Source organism: Drosophila nasuta, chromosome 3 (assembly GCF_023558535.2).
Source record: "Drosophila nasuta strain 15112-1781.00 chromosome 3, ASM2355853v1, whole genome shotgun sequence".
Classification (NCBI taxonomy): Eukaryota; Metazoa; Arthropoda; class Insecta; order Diptera; family Drosophilidae; genus Drosophila; species Drosophila nasuta.
Window position 1 is genome coordinate 13,531,398 of NC_083457.1, and position 23,844 is coordinate 13,555,241.

At 36.7% G+C, this 23,844-nt stretch overlaps 5 protein-coding genes across 6 annotated transcripts; 4 read left to right on the forward strand and 1 right to left on the reverse strand.

Annotated features, from left to right (window-relative positions):
- The first annotated feature begins 93 nt into the window (after positions 1–93).
- On the forward strand, positions 94–17,057 carry LOC132789083 (uncharacterized). 2 transcript variants are annotated; one of them, XM_060796853.1, is made up of 7 exons: positions 94–231; positions 12,462–12,696; positions 13,454–13,696; positions 13,759–13,853; positions 13,912–15,454; positions 15,601–15,836; positions 15,891–17,057. In XM_060796853.1, exons 1-7 carry the CDS (start codon positions 221–223, stop codon positions 16,057–16,059), a joined length of 2,532 nt encoding a protein of 843 aa, XP_060652836.1. In that variant the 5' UTR covers positions 94–220; the 3' UTR covers positions 16,060–17,057. The 2 variants fall into 2 exon arrangements, with proteins under 2 accessions (XP_060652836.1, XP_060652835.1); XM_060796852.1 differs by lacking the exon at positions 94–231 and adding an exon at positions 12,106–12,388.
- On the forward strand, positions 1,694–2,988 carry LOC132789086 (uncharacterized). The gene is made up of 3 exons (XM_060796855.1): positions 1,694–1,891; positions 1,951–2,075; positions 2,138–2,988. The coding sequence occupies exons 1-3, from the start codon at positions 1,874–1,876 to the stop codon at positions 2,349–2,351; spliced, it is 357 nt and encodes a 118-aa protein (XP_060652838.1). The 5' UTR covers positions 1,694–1,873; the 3' UTR covers positions 2,352–2,988.
- On the forward strand, positions 8,527–9,320 carry LOC132791542 (uncharacterized). The gene is made up of 4 exons (XM_060800504.1): positions 8,527–8,623; positions 8,677–8,765; positions 8,828–8,956; positions 9,020–9,320. The coding sequence occupies exons 1-4, from the start codon at positions 8,606–8,608 to the stop codon at positions 9,186–9,188; spliced, it is 405 nt and encodes a 134-aa protein (XP_060656487.1). The 5' UTR covers positions 8,527–8,605; the 3' UTR covers positions 9,189–9,320.
- On the forward strand, positions 10,855–11,528 carry LOC132792256 (uncharacterized). The gene is made up of 3 exons (XM_060801531.1): positions 10,855–10,933; positions 11,009–11,124; positions 11,189–11,528. Exons 1-3 carry the CDS (start codon positions 10,859–10,861, stop codon positions 11,442–11,444), a joined length of 447 nt encoding a protein of 148 aa, XP_060657514.1. The 5' UTR covers positions 10,855–10,858; the 3' UTR covers positions 11,445–11,528.
- Positions 16,925–20,364, reverse strand: LOC132789085 (uncharacterized). The gene is made up of 5 exons (XM_060796854.1): positions 19,563–20,364; positions 18,779–19,355; positions 18,644–18,714; positions 18,295–18,584; positions 16,925–18,232 (listed from the first exon to the last, which is right to left on the reverse strand). Exons 1-5 carry the CDS (start codon positions 20,297–20,299, stop codon positions 18,003–18,005), a joined length of 1,905 nt encoding a protein of 634 aa, XP_060652837.1. The 5' UTR covers positions 20,300–20,364; the 3' UTR covers positions 16,925–18,002.
- Positions 20,365–23,844: the final 3,480 nt, after the last annotated feature.

Sequence of the window (23,844 nt, forward strand, 5' to 3'; positions counted from 1 at the left end):
TTGGTATATTAGTTACAAGTTGGCATGTCCATTTAAAAATACCGAAGTATATAAATTGTGTACTCAAGGTGTTTTGAAAATTTAGTTCTGGTCACGCTATTGCGGGGGGGTCAAGAAATACCGAAAATGGAAAGTGTAAAGTTATTTTTATTAAAATGAAATAATTGAATCAATAAAGTGCAATATATCTCCTGACAAACACATTTACATCGCAACTAAAATGGCTACAAAGTAAGTGCATTCATACATGTTAAGAAACTTAATGAAGAACTGCGGTGATTTTCTGTGCGTGGGTATGTGTATGCAGTGTTGAATGTGTGTGCCAGTGCGTGGTTGTGGGTGTATGTGAGGGTATTTTCTTGTGTTTGTTTTGGGCTGCAGCCACTGCGCACGCAGACAACAACACTGATTAAAAAGAAGCCTCACAACAAAGTGCCGATAAGCATTATAAGCAATAACAAAATAATAATTGCATCGAATCGTTGCAACCGTTTTAATTCATATTTGTTATATTATAGAAATATTCAGTGTTTTGACGCGATTTTGCACAAATCAGGTTATAAGAATAGCAACCTCTTACTATAATTGTGTTATCACGTAAATGTTTAAGCATATGCTTAAACATTTTGGTATACCCGGTACTCATACGGTAAAGGGGTATAGCTAATAGAATTCTCTAATTATTGTATTATTATTATTATACACCAAATCCTTAAATATACATGTTTGTATAAGTGTGATAAATTATATACAACGAAACACGGAAAATAATTGATATGAAAATAAAACTCCGGCCATGTTACGGGTCAAGCTGAATAGTAATTATTTGAATTTAATCCATGAGGAACGGATACATTTTAGCTGGACCCAATCGATTGCAGTCTTTATATTTGTTTAATTAGATTGGCACTGCAAACTCGCTCGTTAATATTGTGATTTAAGCAATAGACGAGTTCCAAACTTGCCAAAATTATTCTTAAACATGATGCTTAGATTGACAATGCTCCGGTTTGTTGGTCATTTCCATAATAGATACATAGTAGCCGATCCTAGAAGAAACGCTTCATTGGATTCTGAGATTTCAAAGGCTCTAGTTTCTATTCAAAGTTGTGAGTTTGATCAACGTTTTATGAGTATATATAATAAATTAGAATTCTTATTTCTGTAGACGCTTTTAATTCTATTTGTCAACTTGGTGGCTGCAGTGCATGTACCAAAACTAGACGAAAGATGGTTTGACTCCAAAGATTTCGTAGTAACGAATTCTGAGTTTTGTGTATAGTGCAAATATGGGATATTATTAAAAACAAAATATTATCTTCAAATTTACAGAAAATGTTTTAATATATGGTAAAAATATATTTTGTGAAGATCAGTTTCTAAATTTTTCTTGAGGGGTTCTCTTATTTGCCAAAATACTAAAATAATAAGCTGTTTTTATAATATGTAAAAAAAAAGTATATTTTTTTTAAGAATAAGAACTCTAAATTCTTTATAGCGAGTCTTTATTAAAAATGCAGTCAACTTTAACGTTATTAAATCATGAGAAGAATATATTTTCATCATTAAAATTCTGGTCTTACTTTATTTTTATGCTCGAGTCATAATTAAATTAACAAGTAAATATGTGGAAATAAATATATAGAAAATCGATTGAAGTCTTTTATTTTTTATTACCTTAAAAGTGCAAAAACTCGTTCACTGATGCGATTTAATACCAGTTGCTGTTTGTCGAAATTATTCTTAAACGATGGATAATGATGCTCTTCTTTATCATTGTTGTTCTTATAATATTTAACCAATCCAACTGGTTGAAATATCGTCTATATAAAGAAATATGATGAGTTAGTTGCATTTGAGATCTCAACATACGATGACACTCTTCATAGCTGTGAGTTTCGTTAATATTCTTTTAAAGTTTGGAATTGATTTAAGTAATTTTTTTCCAAGACGTTTCTGATTCTATTTGTCAATTTGGCGATTGCATCGCCAATACCGCAAATAAACGAAAGTTGGATTAACTTTAACGATTTTGAAGTAAATTTTAATGAAGACGGATTTGGATTCAATGTTAAGTAAGATTTAGATTGATAGTAACTAGTTTAATTTTCGTTAATAAGTGACATTTATTAATCAGTATCAAACACAATGACATTTATAATGTGTGGAAAGTGGAGGAGTTTGAAGAAAGACTGCGTCTCAGAGGCTGGTATAACAAAGCTATTGACTTCATTCTCATCCTGGACATTCCATCAGCAGCAGCAAAAGGGGGAACAGGTAAAGCATTACCAGTTGTAATGAAAGATGATAAAAATCTTTCGGGATGTGCATTGAAATCATGTGCTGGTTAACCACTGAATACTAAGTACATAATCAATAGGCTTGCAATATTTAATGGAATTGTAGGGCAAATTCGTAAAATTGATCACTTTTGATGTAGAATGTTTGAATTGAAAATTTGATTAAAAACTTTCATCATATAATTGTGCATAATAATTTGTTTAACTTGGTCAAAATTAAAAACCATTTTTAAGAGTGCTGCGGTTAAAGACATTAAGATCCAACTTATTAAAGATAGGAAGGGTTTCATTGCCATATATTTTGCGAATTTAAGAATGCTTTATTTACATACTTTGTTGGCAATTGGTGAATTTATAATTTTATCAACGATCATTCAGTATGTGAAATGTCAATAACGAAAGAGCTCGTTTAATATTAAACCGATTGACAAAATTTGAATAAAATTTGTTTATTATTTCAGAGGAATGTTGAAGTTAGATTTAAAGTTAATATACAAGTTTATATATTGAGCAAAATGTGCACATAATAGACTTGAACGAGTTTAATAATGAAACCATTATTTTGATAACACATTTTTAAACGCGTTCTTTCATGCTTTTGTGCATTTAACTTTCTATGAAATTATTTAAAAAAAAAACTGTAAGCTTTGCAATAAATTTCTTTACAAAGCGGAAATGAATTGACGACTAATCTGTCCTTATTTATTTAAATTAATTAAGTAAAGTTCTAATTATCTTCTACTTTGAAATCGAACTTTGCAAAAATTATATTAAATGGATAATAAATACATAAATTGTAATACAATAAATTGAACTTATTCTTAAAGTTAATAAGATTTCCAAATAATAATTTATAGAAACTATATCAAGTAAAATCCAAAAGTACTTTGAGATAATTAAGTTAACAGATTCTAATTGTTATTTGCAATGCATCAAATTTATTATATTGTACTGAGTTTATATTGAAAGCATTCGAGTGCTGAAAGTTTAGTCGTTTCTCAGATCTCCAACGCATCGCACCATGAGAAGATTTTATGTAGTGAGTTGTGCTGGCATTTTTCTTCATTTAGTCGGTTGCTAAAATCCCTTTAGTTCGTCCTGCTTTTGCTTCTCATTGGCATTTGCTGCGCCTGGAAAGCGTGGGCCTAGACCCAGATCGCGTTCTTCTTCGAGTAAAGGGTAAGACATGTGAAGTAATTATTTAATTAATTCGCAATGAGTTTGCCGTTATAAATAATATACTGCCCATTGCCCAGGTCTACTTTTTATACCCGCTACCCATAGGGTAGAAGGGTATTATAACTTTGTGCCGGCAGGAAATGTATGTAACAGGTAGAAGGAGACATCTCCGACCCTATAAAGTATATATATTCTTGATCAGCGTCAACAGCCGAGTCGTCTGTCCGTCTGTATATATACCATTTGGTATATTTTTAGTATTTTTCAGTATATTCAGTATATTTTGAGAAAAATATCGCAAAATATATTTCTTTTATTCAAAATGGGTAGCGGGTATCTCACAGTCGAGTACACTCGACTGTAGCTTTCTTACTTGTTTTCCACTGTCGAAAGGATGTCTTAAAGCTTGTGTTGGTTAAGTGAAATTGACAATGAAAAATCTGTGTCCCATTTTTATGTGATTTAATAAAAGCCTAAATTTAAACTTATCTCACTGAAATGCCATCATTTGGAATACGCATTGTTTTGTAAATAGCCAATGTGATTTTACAACTGGGAATAATAATAAATGTTCTTTTTATAGAAATACCTGAAGTAGTTAAAGTCAAGATTACGTTAACACCGGATATTCTTTTTAGAATTCCGCCGTCAAATATTAATTTAGAAAGTTCTAAATAACAGGTTTAACGTGTTATCACAATGCAGTTTATTAAATTAAAATGTTCAGACATCAAAGTGTTTTACGATTTATTTATATCAAAGTCAATCGAATGCCTAAAATTAGTTGTTTCTGAGATCTCGAAGCCGTCACATGCTGAAAGATTTGGTGCGGTTAGATTATTTGGCATCTTTTTAGATAATTTCGAGTATTTCTTTAGTTGGTTCGACTTTTGGATATCAATTTAACATTTGCCGCCCTTCAATGATATCTAATTGCTGATCAGTGAGACATCAGCTAACGTGAAAAGTTTCAGTTTGAATTTTATGTATTATAAATTGTTTATTATGTCGTAAGATATGCGAAGTTCCAAGCTCTGTTGACTACTCCAGCATCAACTTTTCAGACAATAATTTCACTGTAAGCATCGTGTCTAAGTCATATTCTGGCTATCCCAGAATTATAAAGAAGAAAGTTACGATTCAATATTCATCTTTCTATTACATCACAAATTGTGCTTTGTGCAATTTCTATGATCATTATCTGACATAGTAAAGCTTTCATTCAGCATAAGAAAACAAAATTATCAACGATTTCATTGTCATAACTTTTGTCGAATTTATGCTTTATTTAGTTCGTTGGCAACTGGTGAATTTATGATGTATTTGTAAATGACATTAAACAGAGTGTCAAAATTTGAATAAAAAAGATGATTTGGAACGTTTTGTTCGCATAAATAAGTATATCATTTCTTAGGAATGTTAAAGATAATTTGAACATATTATACAAGTACAAAATGTGCATATTTTAAACGAGTTTAACAATAAAACCAACAGTTTGATAACACCTTATAAAACGCGTTCTTCATGTTTTTGTGCGCTTTACTTTCTACTAAATTGAATTTTTGTTTTTTGAATAGAAATTATGATACATCTGACAGGGGCATTATATTAAAAGCATTCGAGTGCTGAAAGTTAGTCGCTTCTCAGATCTCCAAGGATCATCATGAAAATATTTTATGTAGTGAGTTGCGTTAGTATTTTTTTTACATTATTTTGTTGCTAAAATTTCTGCAGTTCGTTCTGCTTTTGCTTCTCAGCTTGGCATTTGCTGCGCCTGTAAAGCGTGAGATTTCATTGAATTCCTATTCAACGAGGTAAGATCTTTGAAGGTGTTCTTTAATTGATACGCAACGAGATTGCTTGATTGAATAACATACTTTCCATTATGCAGATTCGCAGAGCCGCAAGAGTCGTCGGTTAATCAGCGGATTAAACTTCCATTACCATTTCCATTACCACTTGGATGTCTTAAAGCTTGTGCTGGTTAAGTAAAATTGACTATGGAATTTCTGACACCCATTGTTAATCCTATATAAATATATATATAACTTACTAAAAATGTGCGTGGACAGTCGCTATATTAAACCATTTTGATTTTTTGTAGGCGCAACTTCTATTTCAATAAAATTATTTTTGTGACAATATGTAATATATGGGTAATTCTCTGAGGGATGTCGCGTGCGACCAGCTTTACAGTGACAAAAAAAATCATATTCTGAAACAATTTTAAAAATAGGAAATGGTTATTTTTATAGCTCTAGATTAGCACTTTAATTAGAGCAAAGAATGGTTTTGAATTTTTTGTTCTGTTTTGTTTTCTGTTCTGATAATTGCAAAATTAACAAATTCGTACGCAAAACCAAAAAATGAACGAATTTCTATATTTTATCGTACAACAGAACAAGTTCCTAAAATCAATCTTAGCGCTAAAAATAGTGCTAAACCAAAGCTTTAAGAATAACCTTCACTTATTTTTAAGATTGTTTTAGTTTATGTTTTTTTTTGTGACTGTAAAGCTGGTCGCACGCGACATTTACTAGAGAATTACCCATATGTATATTTTTTAAAATATCTATTTCATTGAACAAAACTTCAGTTCACACTTTATAGCCAATTAATCCATTGCAATCATCCTGTCTTAAGTCTTTTTATGGCTGAACCAGAAATATAGACAAGAAAGCGACGAGAACGAGATATTTACTTCTATCTATTCTATATTGAATAATGTCCATGTTCATTATCTGATCGCAATAAAGCTTTAATTCAGCATGAGAAATAGAACATTAGGATCCAACTTATCAATGCTAAGAACAGTTTCATTTCAGATATTTAGTTTATTGGCAATTGGTGATTTTGTGATGTATTAACGATCATTTAATATTTTTAGAAGATAAAGTCATAAAATGTAAATAAAAATTGTTTTGATGATTGGAGCGTTTTATGACATAAAAAGTATTTTATTTCAGAGGAATGTTGACATTAAACATATTATACAAGTTTATACATAGAGCCAAATGTGCAAATTTTAAACGTGTTTAACAATAAAAAAACATTTTGACACCTTATAAAACGCTTTCTTTATATTTTTACTTTCAAGCAATTAAATTTTTATTTTTAAAATAGAAATTGACATCTAATCAATAATGTATCGCGACAATTGCAAAAAAAATATAAAAATTTATAAAAATAAAATAAAATATATTTTTTTCACAAAGTGGAACGGAATTGACATCGAATCTTTTCTTATTTATTTAAATGGATTACAGAATGTTCTAATTAAAAGTAGAACTTTGAAGTCGAACTTTGAACCCGTTAACTTTTGTAAAAATTAAATTAAATGGATAATAAATGAATAAATTGTGAAATCATTATCTGTACTTATTCTTCTAAATAAGATTTCCAAACATGTATTTATAGAAACTATATCAAATAAAATCCACCGGTTTTTTGTGTTAACATCCTCAACTTTTTATTTGCAATAAAGTGCAAAAAATTTGAATTTTTTTTATATATTTTATCTATTAGTATTTTGACGGTATTAATTAAAGAACTGGGTTTATATTGAAGGCCTTCGAGTGCTGAAAGTTTAGTCGTTTCTCAGATCTCCAAGGCATCGCATCATGAGAAGATTTTGTGTAGTGAGTTGCGTTAATATTTTTTTAAAATTAGATTGTTGCTAAAATCTCTCCAGTTCGTTCTGCTTTTGATTCTTAGCTTGACATTTGCTGTGCATGGAAGGCGTTTGCCTAAACCTAAACCGCATTCAACGACTGAACGACCGTAAGATATATGAACGAATTATTTAATTGAATCGCGGTTATCTTGCCTTTATGAATATTTTATATATTGTACATTGCATAGTGACGAGATCGAATATGAAGATGATTATGAATATGACTACGATCAGGCTGATCAGCCAGTCACAAAACCTACGCACATCAAAACTTCTCCTGTACCGTCGTATCTGCCGCCGACTAGCAATGTTCCACTGTCGGATAAGTGTCTTAAAGCTTGTTCTGGTTAATTAAAATTGACTATTACCCAACTTTAAATGATTTAATAAAGCTTTAAAATTAAACTTTACTTATTTTTCTTTAAATAGTAGGGCTCATATCGAAAAAGCATTATGTTGTACATACTACTTATTGATATACCGTAAGTGGCTTTACTAACTGCACCTAAGAATAAATTTTCTAATTTTAATTTAGCGCAAAACAATATCTCAAGTAATCATTAGTCAGTATTACGTTATCACTAGGAATTCCTTATAAGATTTCGCCTCAAAATGTTAATATAGATCTTAACAGGTTTAACCTGATATCGCAATGCAGTTTATTAAATTAAAATTTTTAAATATTAAAATGTTTAATTTATATTAAAGTCAATTGAATGCCATAATTCAGTTGTTTCTGAGATCTCGTAGCCAGCATATGCTGTCAAGATTTGGTGTAAAAAGTTTATTTGGTGTCTTTATTAGCCAATCAATAATAATTCATTGTTGGTTCTATATTTGGCTATCAATTTAATGTCATTTAACAGGCGTTTATCGGGGGCGGAATTGAGAGTGGCAAAAGTTTGAAATAAACTTGTTTTACGTGCAAACAACAACTGCTGTTGAAAATTATATCCCTTTCTCTTATAGTCTCAGAGATCCAGTGTTTCATACGGACAGACAGACAGACGGACATGGCTAAATCGTCTCGGCTGTTGATGCTGATCAAAAATATACATACTTTATAGGGTCGAAGATGGCTCCATCTGTCTGTTACATGCATTTCATGGAGGCACAAACTTATAATACCCTTCTACCCTATGGGTAACGGATATAAAATAATAAGCATGTATAAATTCCGTCCAATTAATTTTTAATTATTCTGTTATTAGAAATTGAGAGAAATAAATCTTTCTAGTATTGTAGAATTTAACCAGTATTTCAAAGAGAACCCCCCAGTATTTCCCTATATTTAATCCATCGCCGCATTCGAAATTGGGCTAACAGGTTGAACATGTTCGCAACAGTCGCAATGCACTTCACTATATAATTAAGTTAGTCACATTTTATATCGAATAGCTGTTGCGAGAATGCTGACGTTTAGTTATTTCTGAGATTTCTACGGCATCGCACGATGATAAGGTGGAACGCTGTGAGTTTCATTATAATATCTCTCTTAGTATATTGTTAAAAAGTTTTCTTTAGATATTTCTTATTTTGATTATCAATTTGGTGTGTGGAATGTGTCGTTCTCTATCTGCTGATATGAAAATCAAATCATCGGAGAACCAAACGTAAGATCTGCTTTAATGCAATTGTGGATATTTAATGAGATAGTCAATTATGATTTGAAAAGGGTCGCTAACGATGAGATTGTGCCAGAAGGTGATGATGATCCTTCGCTCACTGGACTCATCGATTTGGTTTTCACAGAGGCTCGTTCTCTAATTGATGATATGAAGACGGAATCATCGAATAGTCAAGAGTAAGCTGTTTCATTTTATGAAATGGAAAAAATGTAATAGATTATTATTTGTGAATCATATAGTATGGATCACGTTGTTGAACTTGGCGTCAACGCATCGTCAGAAGATAAAACCGTTGCGACTCGAACTTTTTTTGAAGGTCCAACGCCTTCAACTTCCACGAATGAAACTACAACCGAACCTTCCGATTTTAGGTTGGCAGGTGCGTGTCTTAAAGCCTGCGCTGGTTAAACTTTGCAAACTAATAATAATAATGTATGCATTATAACACAAGTGTGAAACCCACTCAGTAGCACCATAAAATCATTTTAAATTAGTAGTTTAGCAAATAATACAAATGAATAAATACAAATATTCAATAAAATAAAAAAAGCATATTAGATTCTTTTTGAATTCATCCCGTTTTAAATTTGGTGAAGGTTCAACATGATTTTTGTGTTTTGAAAATAATATGTTACTCGATGCCTTAAGGTTTTGTTATGCACAGCTTTTTACGCTGTCAATTAATGAAATATTTTCTTATTACTGGCAACTGAATGAAATGCTTTCAAATAGATCCATCTCTCGATGCGATAGAAAAACCAGTATTTATTATCCCATGTAGCAACTTCAGCAGGTTCTCAACGTTTTTTGCAATATAGTTTTACTCATCAATATGAACGTCAGTATTTTAGTTGGAAGTGCAAACCAAATACATATACTTAAATTAGTGGACATCACTATCTATATTTATATACAAAATTTTCAACCCTAAATGTTCGCAATACGTATAAAATCACTTTAGGCCAGTTTGTCTGTACTTTATATATAGTAAAGGGCAGTCATTTCTAGTGTTAGTTGCATCTTGATTCTTGACGAAATCAAGCGTTAAAATGTTTGTTTCAGAGAGTAGTTTCATTTTATTATTATGAATATAAACAATGTTTCGCTAGACGCTTTTTGTGCTGCATGGAAATTGCAACATCTCGAATTCTTTCACCACACGTCACTGTAGTTCACTCGGCATATAACAATGGGTTCCATATCAATACATCCGAAAGGCGATACAAATTGATGTAAGCATTGTGAAATTGGTGTGAAAATTCCATATTAAGCTATTACTTAGTATAAAATATGATGACGGTTGGCGTACAGAGGATGTGGAAGAGATCGAACCCGGGAGAAATGCAAGTCAAGGGTCATTATGAAGTGCTCTTGGCTAACAATGTTCAGGTATACGTAATGGATATGTGGCCTAGCTTCGAACTGGCTTAAATTTAAATCTATCTCTAGTTCAACTGCAAGCATTGCCCATAAATGTTCTAATGTCAATTGCTGGATAAGGGTAGAATACACTATTCCCAAGATAATCCATTGTTTAACAGCAAACATTAAGATAGCAGCAGTCGAAATTTGACGTTACTGTGATCTTTAACTTGTGGGGTTAACCGCTTGTTGATTCAAACGTTTATTTTTTTTTTTTTGCAATTCTTGCAAATGGGTAATTCTGAAAAGCTATTGAACTTTTTCTTCTTATATAAGAATAATATTTACTTTTCAAATTTTTAATTTCAATTGAGTAAGAGCTTGGAAATTTTGTTTGGGTTTTCACAGCATCAAATATTAGTATGAATTGGTAAATAAATTAATTACTTAATAAATCCGGATGAAGTCTCAATGCAATTCAAGTATGTGTCAGAAGTAATTATAAGTAATTAGTATTTAGTTATTTTAGCGCATTCCTCTTGAGATCGGTTTGAACTCTCCACACTTTTGACCAGACAATGTTATGCTACGATGAGGTGGGAGTACTCGTAGCTGTCATTAGTGTGTATTATTTTGATTTCTATGACTTTTTGTTAACTCACGGTAGTCATCGATTTGCAAACTGGTTTTCTATGATCGTTCGTGGTCTCTTAAATATGAGAACCTGGACTCGAGAAATTCAGTTGCGTTTGGGTTGTGCGCAAATGCAAATGCCCAAAATGTTTCAATCGGTGAGTTAGCAGCATTTCTTTACTGTCTGTCTATTGTGTGTAATAATTTATTGCCATACTACGGTTCATCATCAGTCGATCGTTATTCTTGTTGCCAATTTTGTGTTTGTGGCGCCCGCAACTTTCGTTCCGCGCATAAATAACGATAATGGATTCCAACTGGTGCCAAATAATGATGGATATACCTTGAGGTACGCTTCCTCTAGGGAAGACATTTCAATAGCTTGAGCTAATCGAATTGATTCGCTTACACAGCATTCGAGAACCGGATAATACCAATTGGCGGGAGGAGACGGTGAAAGAGGTTGCACCCGGCGAATTGGAGGTAAAAGGAATACTGAATCAGGCATTCAAAGAAGATGGAGGCACTCTTGTGGTTGTCTACGAGGCGGGCCGTAATGGATATGTGGCCAAGTATATATACGAAGGATCTAAAAAACCAACACCAGCCCCGCATGCACCATATCAAATCTTGCTAAGTGCCAAAGCTTTAATGTCAGCAGCTGGTTGAAATTTCATAATGTGATTTGATATTAAATTAATAAATGTGTTTATTGGAACAATAGGTTGGAAATACCGTAACAACTTTTTAGCTTGAATGAATAAATTAAATTCATACGCATTGTTTTGTTAATATTTCACCCGCCTAGAAGTATGCTTTAGTTTTTAGTTAAGCAGATTGCTTCAGCAGCAGCGAATGGGCGTATGCATTGAAATTTGTGCAATCGAGACAATTGAAATTTGATCTTAGCAGATGCTTTCCCTGTCACTCCCGCAGCTGCTGTTGTCACCAATCGACATTGACCTTGTTATCGATATCAATTAGTGCTGCTGCTCTTACGTTATATTGATAACATTCTAATCGATATCACTACGTTATGCAAACTGACCTCCCTGTTGATATCGATTACCGCCGGCGCTTTTGCTGTTAAGTGGCATTCAAATTGTAAACCGCTGTTGTTAGTTAGTTGAAGCGCAGCGGAATAGCAATAATAAATGAACGGCGTAATAAACGGCGATTTCACCTCGTCTCACCTTAGCCCACTGCCACCCCCCCACCAGCCCATTTGCCAGTTCAAGCTGAGAAGCGTGAGCGAAATTTCAAACAATGTGATACACTGTTCGGCAGAGCTCATATCATATTTATCAGCCAGACCAGACAGCTGGCAATTCAGTTGAGTTTCTGTGCCATTGTTGTGTTGACTGACTTATTATCAACGCTGCTGAGGGATGTGATAAGCCGCTACGCTATGCCACGATGCAGCATTTGACGTGAATTAGCCAACATTCTCTCTCGCTCTCGCTCCTACTCTTTTACTCTCTTATTTACTTAATCTTTTAAACTGACGGAATGTTTAAAGAGTGGCGCAAGCCCAACCATAAACGATGGCAGCAACAGCAGCACCAGCTACAACAACAAACGCAACGGCAGCTGCGACGTCGCATGCTTGACAGGTGCCACTAGCAGTTGCTCTCAAACTGTATGTGACATGCATTGACGTTTTGCTTCCCTTCTTTTTGATTGCAGAGAGACGATGATTGTGTTTGTCTACGACACCGAGTGTCTGAAGGATGAGGCAGATGATCCAATTGCTGCGGTTCTCTACTTTCATCCCAGCTGGGTCTCGGACACACAAAAGGTGGCACTATGTGGTCAGCTGATGGGCACATCGTACTTCCTTAAGGATTGCTTCTTCAAGCCGCGCATTCTCTCACTGCAGAATGGCAAGTTTGTGCTCAAGGAGTTTGGTCGATTCACCTTGGTAAGTATGAAAACAATGTGTTGTTAATTTGAGTAATTGCCATTATATAGAAGGAGATTAGCAATTCTATTAAAAACGATTCCCGATTATTCTTGAGTCCCGACGAATTCAAAGACAATAAAAGTAAGGGTCCTCCAATTTGGGATCTATACTAGTGTAATTATCAACCTTTTTCAAAAACCAGTTGTAATTACAGCTTTAAAGATAGACAGTTTAATTTCAATACACAAACCAACAACTATATTCTAATGCGAATCTGAATGCTTCATTATAGAACAATATAAGTTAACGTAGCTCCACTATGTAGTTTTCTTAGACCCAACACTTTTAGAAATGGGGGGAAAGTTTCTAATGTGTTTGCTCAAATTCAAGAAGGAGGAAGCGGGCACTTTGAGCTCAAAATATCAGGTCACTTATACTACACGAAGTGTTTTAAAAATTCAATACTGACACCCTAGCATAATAATATCTATTACAATTTGCATTTGGTAAGATATTTACTTGGAATTCTGCTTTTTATTATGATCAGACCAGGAACGTAAAATATTAAAAAGTGAAATAACAAGTCAAGGCATGCAAAGTATGTTTCAAAAATGAATTCAAGATTTAAAAAAGATCGATGAAAAGGAGAGGGTGTATTGCTGTCAATACTTGATTATAGTTTTTCTATGTTGCATGTTGTAAGTCCAGTGTCTAAGAATAAGTCCCATTTACGCTAGAGTAATGTACTAACTGAATCTCTCTGTTTACTCCTCAGGCTGTAGGCACAGATCGAAATATTGCGGACCAGCTGCTGGAGCATCGCGCGAATCTACTGAGCTCTCTTTTGAAGTTCTTCCATCGCGATCTGCAATCGCTGCACGAACAGTATGCTCAACCCGCCCAGCAACCGAGCCGGAATCTCAGCGAGAAACTATATCACATATTCGAGACATATCTGCCGATGCTGCAACGCAATGGCAACACATTCCAGAATGTGCCCAAGCTGCGCATGCCGAAGGTGAGTGCTTAGAGGTGTTCAAATCCCTTATGTATAACTAGTAATCATGCCTAATATTTTAGACCGCAAGTCACATTTATCTGGAGGCTATACAGACGCTGCAGAGCTGTCAGCAAACCAAGGGGATTTTAGGAGGCGCCATTCTTTACCACAACAAGTAAGTGGTCTAGCCATTAATCCAATTCAGTTACTAATTCCTTCTTCCATTTTTTTAGAGTGGTTGCCTCACAGCTGGGCGATGTTGTGACCAAGCAACTGGTGTTGACAGATCCACGCCATGTGCGCACCACAGCCGAGCAGCTGAACATGCAACAGTTCCACATACCACATGGTGTCCAAATGCTTGTGGTCTATGTGGAGCAGCAGCAGTATGCCAAACTGGCAGCTGAGGCGCAACGTGCACAGAACCTGCAGACGACAACATCGCAGTTAGGCCAAGGATCGTTGCCATTTCAATATGCGAAGCGTAAGCTTAAGCGCGACAAGTCGTTGATCTTCACACACATTCCCGAGGAAGAGCACGCATCAGATACAACGTCAGCCATGGAATTGCCCACGGCAAGACCCAAATCGATGCGGCCAACACATTTGCCGCTGCGCCTGAAGAGTCTGCACAGCAAAGATCTGCCCGAGTCGGGCATTGCTTCGATAAATTTCGATGAGACCGATTCGTATCCGGAGTTCATTGGACGTACGAGTGTCTGTAATACTCCGATGACCGAGAATAAGGTGCTGCCGGTGGCGACTGTCATGTCCATCTGTGCCAATCCGGATGAGGAGCAAGTGGCCGATGCGCACAATTCTAATGGTAAATCGTCAACAGCAACGGCATCATCGTCGCGTCGCAACTCTCTCAAGATGGATGTGGAAAAGTTCTTTCAGAATTTCATTGGTAATCCGCACAAGCAGCTGACGCGACGCAAATCCTCCGCAGATCTGCAAGATGCCTTGCGCGCTATATCCAAAAAGTTGGGACACTTTACGCACAGCTTCAAAACCACAACGGATGTGAATCGCAATGGCAACAGTGTCACAGCAGACATAAGCAGCGAAGTATCTCCAGATTACATAGAGAATGATGAACGCAGCAGTTCTCGGACCATCGGCGATCCCACCTATCCCGTTTTCAATACCAATGGTCAGCAGATATCGGGCAGCTTATTCCAGCAGTTCTTGGAACAGTATCGTAAACTTTGGGGCGCTGCCAGCGAGCAGGCATCGCAGGATGCCGAGTTGGCTGCATTGGTGGCCGAGTTTCAAGAGTTTAATCTGGAAATACAGAAGCTGGACGAGCACATGCGACAACAAGCCGAAGCTTCGTCAGAAGCGGCAGATCGTAATCTAAATGTTGCCGCCAAGACGCCGATGGATAAACGCGCCATGTGTCTGCCACTTAAACCCGCCGGCGAGTCCAGCAATGTGGATGCACCGATCAGTCAACGTCGTGTTGGAGGCGCTGGTGTACCGTTGACACCGCTTATGGCAAAGCTATCGGTGCTGGCATTAAATGAGGCGACGCCCATTGAGATACAGACACCGTTGAATAGCAGCAAAGTATTTCCACGCCGCAACTCACTCAAGTGCGAAGATGCAGTCGATGCGCTGTCTGCTTTTTCCAATGCACCGCAAGCTCAATTAACCACACAGGCGGATGGACTGCAGCGCACAGAGTTATACATATGTGGACAGCAGAACATGACGCTCCTTCTGCTGATGGAGGAGGGCTCCTGTCGCCAGCAGACAATTGTGCAAAAAATGGTAAGTTTTACGCGTAATCTCTTAGCAATTCTAGTACAAAATTACAATATGGAATAAAGAAAATCATTGTTTAAAACAGAAGGCGATAAATCACTTTTTAAGCTGACATACCAATCTATAATTAACGTATTTACATTCTGTAACAGTTTGACATTTGCGTTGCGAAATTTCCGCACATGGAATCGCTGCTGAACCAAACGCTCAATGTAAATGTGGAGGGCGACAAACGGGATGGCAGCAACTATAGCTTCATGTGCATCGACGCCAAGTGGGATGCCCTGCAGCGCAATGGACCGTGGAATCCGCTCGAGATGACCACTCTGGAGAGTATGCATCGCGATCTGCAGCAGCCAAGTGGTCAGCTCACCGACCTCATACTTAGGTGAGTTCTAAATAATGTTTAAGGAAGTCATCACTATAATTGTATTCTTTTTAGATCTCATGACTCTGTCTTCTATGGCTACAAATGCGGACGGACGGAATACTTCTACAAGGAGCCAACGCATGAGATCAACGGCATTCCACCGCCATCAGATCCGATTGGAAACATACAGATGCGTGCCAAGTCGCGCCTGGAACGTGATCATTCCTACATGCTCTTGTAGATTACAGACAGAATAACCATTTATACAATATACATACATACAAATACTCGCAAGCTTAGCCAAAAACAAACTTACAAGATAATGTCCAGATGTTAAATGGGAGACGCCCGGGTGCGAATCCCATTGCCAATTTAATGCCATCCGTTGTAACTGTAACTTTATTTGCCATCTCAATCTGCATTTGCACGAGTCTTTATTGATCACGAGTTGTTGATCGCAACTCTTCAGCTCGTGTAGACGTAGTAAACATATTTTAAAAACTCTTTTAAACTATGCATAGCTTTTAGTCCGAAATCATTTAATGTTCATTTCACTTATTACAAAGTACAAAATGCTTTATATTTATTTATTTCTAAACAAAAAAATGTTGGTTAATTATTAAGTGATCACGCCAAAAGAAAAATATAATTACCGGGACATGAAATGCAATTTCCTAATTTTAATTTCGATTTACTATATAGTTTCTTTAAATATTAAACTGATGGAATAACAAATGCTATTTACTATATGAACTTATGCAAAATCGATTAATTACTAAACGCGTAGTGCCAATTTGAATGAATATGCCGTCGATGTGTATAGAAATCTTAAGCCTAAGGACATACTTAATTTCCGAATTGATGTATGCAGGTATTTGGGAGATATGCTATATGTTTATAATTATGTGTAACTTTATATGTAGCAGAGCACTGTAAATTGCCAACAGCAAATTAGCAAACGGGTGCAATAAGTATTTAAATAAAATATTCAATATTTTGCGAGTTTGCGTTGATTTTAGCCAAAAAAACAACAAAAAACAAAAGAACAGAAATAATAATTTGTATACATACTATAAATACTCAAACAATGCATGTGTTTTAAATGTGAGTATTTGAGTTTTTAAAAATAAACAAATGAAAATACCATGTCAGAGTTTGTCTTTGATTCATACATATGTCACATTTTGAATTGTGGTAAGTTGTGGAATGTTGCAGGATATAAATAGAGAATCTCTCCCGCATGAAACTTATATTTAATAGTGAAAAGATGCTATCGTGATTTAATGGTAATTGTTACCTCAACAATCCATCCTTTTGAAATGTGAAATGCCAAATTAATGAAGTCCTCCAACATGAAGTGAAAAGGATCTTGTCAACAGATTGATTGAGCATGCTGTGAAGGTGGAATCTGTGAAGTTAGGAATGCCTCAACTAGCAATATCTGAATTAATTTATTAATTCAATCAACTTAACAAATAAATAAGATAAACTTATTATCAAGCCATGTATGCATATTGAAAAATGATTGATTTATTTATTGCGCTTTCGGGTTATCTTGTTGTTTCACTTTCATTTGCAATTTATGGTTTATGGTTTTAGTGTTGCTTATAGATAACTTCTTCGTTTCACATCCGTTTTGTTCTTATCAAAATACTATTGTAGCTACATATGAATGATAGTGTCCGACATGCATATACTAAATGGTACTCGTAAAGCTTAACTATAGTTTTGTTAAAATGTATTCTTAATATGATACCACAATGAAATAATTCTCAAGCGTTTCATTTGCAATCAATCTATGCGTAATTATTTATGTCTAGGCTACAAATCTCACGAACAAAACTAATTGTTAAATTCAAGCATAAGTATTTGATAAATCACACAACAATGTTTGCTGCACTTTGCACTCTCACTGACTTCGTTGTAGGCGGCTAAAAACTATATATATATGTATATATACTATACTATATGTGTGTGTAGGTATGTGTGTACGTCTAAGTGGAATATAACTATGCATGTATGTAAATATAGTATAATAATATATAATATTAGGTAGTATGTGTAGTGTAGTATGATTAACATTCTTGTGTTTTTCCTTTCTTTCGTTTCTGTTTTCATTTAGCACATTTGACTACTAAGCTTAGTAATTAACCCGTTGCTGCCGTTGATTGACCAACTAACAAACTATGCCACTATATGACTATTTTTGTTCAGATCAGTAAGTAACTCGGCAGCCATATCCTCTGCCTCCAGCAAATCTCCATTCAACGAATGTGGAATGCTCGTGGACAACACCATGCCCCGTCCACCACTGCTCGTTCCAATGGATATATCATCGGGGGGCGAGTTGCGACGACGCTCCCGTTCCCTCACAATATGCGGTGCCTCATTGAACTCGTCCAGCTCATCCATGCCTGTCCGGAGATATGCATCGATTAAACAGATGTTTATAAATTAATTTATTCAATTGTCTTACCTGCATACTTAGTGCCCGCTAGCAGTAGATATTGCCCGGCACGATTGGGCCACAGGAGTCCAGTCATCACGCAGTAGGCCATGCAGTCAGCTGAGTTGGTGATGCCTTGCAACAGCTTGTAGCGCCACATGGGGCTCACCTGCAACGCAACAATAGCCACGATGGGCAGATAGATGAACCACACCAAACTGGAGGCGCCCAGATGCAAAAGAAAGTCCAGCTTCTTGCTGGAGTGCTCATACTTCATGGTGTTACGCAGTTCGTACAGAAACCACATCATGAACATGGTGCTAAAAGTTGAGTTAAAGATTGAAAATAATGGCTGAGCAAAAACAGTTTGGTTACCTACCGCAGGATTAAAACAATCCAGCCTGGCCAGGTCTGGTATTCATCAATATCGGATATGATATCCACTTCCGTCTGCAAAGCAATGCAAAGAAATTGTAAATTGTTTATAATAGAATTCAATGTATAGACAACTCACCCGATCCCAGATGTAGAGAAATATGTGGAATGCACAGTATGGCACCCAAATGGACATCAAGATGATCCACCCAGTGCGACTGATTTGCTGCCGAGTCACAGCCCAACCCTTGGCCAGCAGCAGCAGTATCAGCATGAATGTAGTGCGACTAAGGATGTCCAGAACATCGCCGGCAGCTTGCATATTGGGTTCACCAACTCCATTGGTGGCATAGCGCAGCAGATGCACAGTGATTAGGGCCAGGCTAACAAATTCACTAAGCAGACTCAGCGTAAACAATTTGGTCACGGGATGCTTCTGGCGGCGCACAGCGTAGATTTGCATGGGTAACAGCACAATGTAGACGAGCATAAAGATGAGGTACATTTCCAGCAGATTCTGCTGATCGTACGAGTACTGAAAGGTGAGCAAATGCGCTGCCGAATTGTTGGGATGTAGATTCACCAGATTGATGTTGTACTGTAGTGTAGTGAGGATGTTGCTGCTGCGATTGCTCGTCCTGGCGAGAGTCTCATGGGCATGCCATTCACATGTGGTGCGATTGCGATAGCAGGCCACCAGTGCCACATACCAGAAGCTAGAATAAAGATGATGAGTCATGTAAGATAATTATGGATTTGACTTCTGTTTACACAAACATATCAAATTGTGAAACCAGAGAGTGCGACAGCACTCAAAGCAATCAATGGAGTAGCCAGGCGGTAGCTTATCGAACAACTGATATCGTGATACACTGTGTACTTAAGATACCAGCACAGCTTTGTATACTGTATTTAGTACTTACCGTGGTTCCGCCTCCAAGTTGATAACGTAGGTGAACTGATGATCGGCAATGACATTCGAGGGCGCATCCTCGTCCACACATAGAGCTCCATGGGGGCAGGGTACGCGTCGCAGGAAGTCGCGTTTGCCCCGCGGATTGCAGTCGGGATCGTAGACGATGCGTTGCAGGCGCGAGAACATGCGGGAGCAGGCCAATTCTCGATTGCGATAAGTGCGATTGCTGTAGAAGTCCACGAACGTGGATTTGTCCAGCACAACAAGCGTAACTGGTGCACTATACGTATCCTTGGACGTCACATTACCGTAGATGTAGCCATAGGATGGCAAACTGCGCGGCGTCGGGGGATCCGCTTTCTGAAAGCCAAACTTGATGAGGAACTGAAAGAAGTCGGCGGTGTGAAAGTCGCCACTGATGTGAGTTGCCTTGGACGGCGGCACTGTGTGCAGGAATATCAGCAGTAGTGCTAGTAGCAGCCATTGAATACTGTGGGAGGCGGGGGATGATAGTCGCAGTCGTAGTTGTAGTTGTAACTGTGATAGAGGTGGAGGTGGTGGTGATAATGATGCTGCGCACATTGCAGACCTTATCACTGATTTTGTCGATGCAGTATCATGTATGTTGCTGCTGCCGCGTCGAAGACTACTCTCGTTTGTTGCTGTTGCTACTGTGAATGCTGTTGTTGCTGTCGTGGCAGCAGCAGTGCAAACCCAATGCCAAGGTGGCGCACTTTTGTGCATTCTGTGCGAAATTGCTAGCTATTTTTGTTTGTGGAAACTTCCACCTTTCTACTTTATCGTGCCCGAGAAATATCGATGACTCCACAATCGAAATAATCGATGTTTCGTTCTTGCAACTTGCAGTCATCGATATTTTGCAACCCTACACGACATTATAAATAATTTAAAATTTAGCTTTATTGATTAACAAAATAAGAAATAAATTTGTACATAAAACAGTTAAAAATGTTTTTATTTTCTTGCATTCATCGTTAGGCGCGCATCGAAAGCAATCGCAGCCAACTTAACGTTTCGTGAGTTTGCGTAGTAACCACAATAATGCGATAGATGTCGCTTTTTAACTTAAGGAGTGGAGGGAGATTTGAACTGCAATTTCGAATTTGATTTATGAAAAAAGGACTGGGAGAATAATGTGTTAAGACGTACTATTGCCATGCAGTATTTGTGTGTGATATTTCTTGTCGATAAGCTCTCCGAACAATAGGCATTAATATGCGATTATCAAACAATAAAGGTCATCAAGAGAGTGATGAATTGCCTGCCGGCTTTTGAAACAGGAATACACTCAGTTTCGCCTTTTTTGCACGCAATTCAAACATAAATTTCAATAATTCCAAAATTTATGCGGCAAAGAATGATGCTACCCTTTTTTGTCGGTGTCCTCAGAAGGGCAACTTCAAAGTCTGCACTGTTTGGAATTATGTCCACATCCTCATCCCCATCCACAACCCCCGCCATTGGCCAATGAGCACATGCATCCCTCCACCCATTCATAAATACGTATAGCAGTACTCGTATGTATAATGCATGCGATTTGGGGGCGTTGGTGGTGACAAACCCCACGTGGATTGCGGTTGCCATTGATGCTCCGGACGTTCACGAAGTTCAGGAAAGGTGCAAAAGAGCTTTGCACGCTGACAATTCCTTTGAGTTTTGATTGTGTTGAAGGGGAAGAACGAAGCAAAAGTGGATTTCAAAGTGTGAGTGTTACTTTGGTTTTTACTCTTTATTTTGCGCATAAAAATATTAAAATTCGACATTCAAATGTAGATTTGCTATTGTGTTTTTGTTTCCTTCCAAGCGAGGGGTTGCTTAAAGTTCTGTTCGATTCGCGAGGGTTGTGAAATCGTTAAGTAGTGTTTATCTTGGCCACTGTCCTTCCAAAATGTTGACCTAAATCTCAAAGCTCATTGCTCATTACCGATGACATGGCAGAAATTCATAGGAAAAGTTAACTAGCATTTTGTCTGTTGTCAGTTGTAGTTGGAGTTCAATCACATGTGCAAAATATTGTTACAAAACAAAAGTCAAGCGAGAGCAGTCAGTAAAGTTTTATCAGTTGATTCGATTAGTGGAGAAATGAATTGAGCTACCCGCGTTGACCCTAAAACAAAGTAAACAATTCAATGAGCTAAATAACTTGCCACTACAAATTATTTGCCAAGAAACAGACAACAGACAACAGACAACAAATAATAAATTCGAGTTGTTGTTGTTGTTCACGAGCCCCTAATAAAAATCGACAAGGTTTGCAGAAATACAAAAATGCGCCTAATTTGTCGAGGAATCTGCTAGCTGAATGAATGGCCAGACGACAGACGATAGACGTCAGACCTGAGACTCGAGAACTCTGACCCGATGGCAGGACGCAGAGACAAAACAGTTCATTGAAATGCCAAGCAGCATAGATCCGAAGGGGAGAGGGTTCTATCTAGAGTTGGGCGCGTGTCGTGTTAATTCTCGTGTCACATCGTGACACGACTCAACACGCGTGTTCGTGTTGCACGCAATCAAATTTCGCGTGTTCGTGCGTGCTCGTGCTGCGCACTCCAACACGACAACACGAAACAACACGACAACACGAAGCAAAAAATTTGATTTTTTTTGCCTTATTGGCAATATTGCTCGACTGCACTATTTTTTAGTATATTTCCTCAGCAAGAATTGGCCACACTGTAGACCACATACGATCACATTGTTTCTTTGAGCTGGATGCTAGAAAGATAAAAATGGAGAGGCGCATTCAAATTCAAGAAGCGATTGCCAAAGGGGACGAAAAATACAAATTAATTAACAATTCGAAAGCCAAAAGTCTTATTTGGCAGACGTTTAATTTAATTGAATGCTGTGGTGAGATCCTAAACTTTGTGTGCTGCAAAAAGTGCAAAGTTGTATTCGCATACACGCCGAAGACCGGAACCGGCGTATTAAATCGTCACAAATGTGCCGTTCAAGCGGACGCACGCCAACCTACTTTGCCGTCTTTTGTGCATAAAAAAGTTCCGCAAAATGTCATAAATAACCTGGCCATCAAACAGTTGGCTTTCGTGGCTAAGGATTTACAGCCTCTCAGCGTCACCGAAGGTGAGTTAAAATATATGCAATATATGTACACATATACATTTACACACATTCATATGTACAGTGCCGAGTTTATTTGTGTGAATATGAGTGTTAAATTAGTGGTACCCAAGCTCATAACTCGCTGTTTTTGTATCATCGGATCAATGTTTTTTTATTTGTGTGTATTGTGGAAAAGAGCTACTGAGCTTGGGCACCTGTGGATTAAATATTAATTAATATGTATATATATGTAATTACTTTTTATTTTGTTTAGGCGAAGGATTCCAGGAGTATGCTCAAGCCCTTATAAATCTAGGAGCTGCATATGGCGTTCAAAAATATAAGGATGTATCCGTATCGAGAAAAACTCTTACTTACTCCGTCATGATAAAGGAATACGAGCGTATACATAAGGAGCTAAGCACAGCGCTTATAGAACAACAATTAGCCTTCACAACGGATATGTGGACCGACTCGTACACGCAGCGGAGTTTTGTAAGCTTAAGCGCTCATTATATATGTGCTGAATTTAAGTTAAATGTTAAAATATTGGGTGTTAAAGAATTCGAGGCAGAGAAAAACCGGAGCTAATATTTTATTGCATGTAACCGACATTTTAAAACAATTTAACATCGATAATAAGTTGATAAACTCTGTAATTGTCACCGACAACGGAGCAAATGTTGTTTCGGCTTTTAATAATTTTAAGAGACTATCGTGCGCATGCCACAATTTGAATCTTTTAATGACCGATGTCCTCGAAAAGGATCCAATTTATGAAATTAGGCAGCTTATTGATGCGTCGAAGAAATTGGTTAAATATTTCAAGCATTCAGAGTTGAACAATAAATTAAGCAAGTCACTAAAACAAGATGTACAAACTAGATGGAACTCGGTGTATATTATGCTTCAAAGTATATTTGACGTTAAGGATGAAATAAAATATCTTTTAAGTGAAAAAAATCAATCGAATCGAATTGCTGATATTGACTTTGAAATTATAAATAAAGTTCTAGAATTCTTAAAACCTTTTAAAGAATGTTCTGAAAAATTTAGTTCCGAAAAAGAACCCACCATACATATTTATGTTCTTTGGTACAACAAATTAAAATCACACTGTAATCAAAAATGTTAGATTCATTTGTTATATCTCAACTTAAAACTAATACTCTCTTACAACTTGATAAGCGTCTTAAGCCAAC

Bases quoted from the DNA above. Each gene is read 5' to 3' on its own strand.
- LOC132789085 (XM_060796854.1), bottom strand. From the start codon at position 20,299: ATGCACAAAAGTGCGCCACCTTGGCATTGGGTTTGCACTGCTGCTGCC. The intron at 18,715-18,778 runs GTGAGTTGTCTA...ATTGCTTTGCAG, and splicing joins TTCTCTACATCTGGGATCGG to ACGGAAGTGGATATCATATC. The intron at 18,233-18,294 runs GTAAGACAATTG...ATCTCCGGACAG, and splicing joins AGCGGGCACTAAGTATGCAG to GCATGGATGAGCTGGACGAG.
- LOC132789086 (XM_060796855.1), top strand. The intron at 2,076-2,137 runs GTAAGATTTAGA...TTTATTAATCAG, and splicing joins GGATTTGGATTCAATGTTAA to TATCAAACACAATGACATTT.
- LOC132791542 (XM_060800504.1), top strand. The intron at 8,766-8,827 runs GTAAGATCTGCT...TGATTTGAAAAG, and splicing joins AAATCATCGGAGAACCAAAC to GGTCGCTAACGATGAGATTG. The intron at 8,957-9,019 runs GTAAGCTGTTTC...TGAATCATATAG, and splicing joins GAATCATCGAATAGTCAAGA to TATGGATCACGTTGTTGAAC.
- LOC132789083 (XM_060796852.1), top strand. From the start codon at position 12,285: ATGTTTAAAGAGTGGCGCAAGCCCAACCATAAACGATGGCAGCAACAG. The intron at 12,389-12,461 runs GTGCCACTAGCA...TTTTGATTGCAG, and splicing joins CGACGTCGCATGCTTGACAG to AGAGACGATGATTGTGTTTG. The intron at 12,697-13,453 runs GTAAGTATGAAA...TTTACTCCTCAG, and splicing joins AGTTTGGTCGATTCACCTTG to GCTGTAGGCACAGATCGAAA.
- LOC132792256 (XM_060801531.1), top strand. From the start codon at position 10,859: ATGAGAACCTGGACTCGAGAAATTCAGTTGCGTTTGGGTTGTGCGCAA. The intron at 10,934-11,008 runs GTGAGTTAGCAG...GTTCATCATCAG, and splicing joins TGCCCAAAATGTTTCAATCG to TCGATCGTTATTCTTGTTGC. The intron at 11,125-11,188 runs GTACGCTTCCTC...TCGCTTACACAG, and splicing joins AATGATGGATATACCTTGAG to CATTCGAGAACCGGATAATA.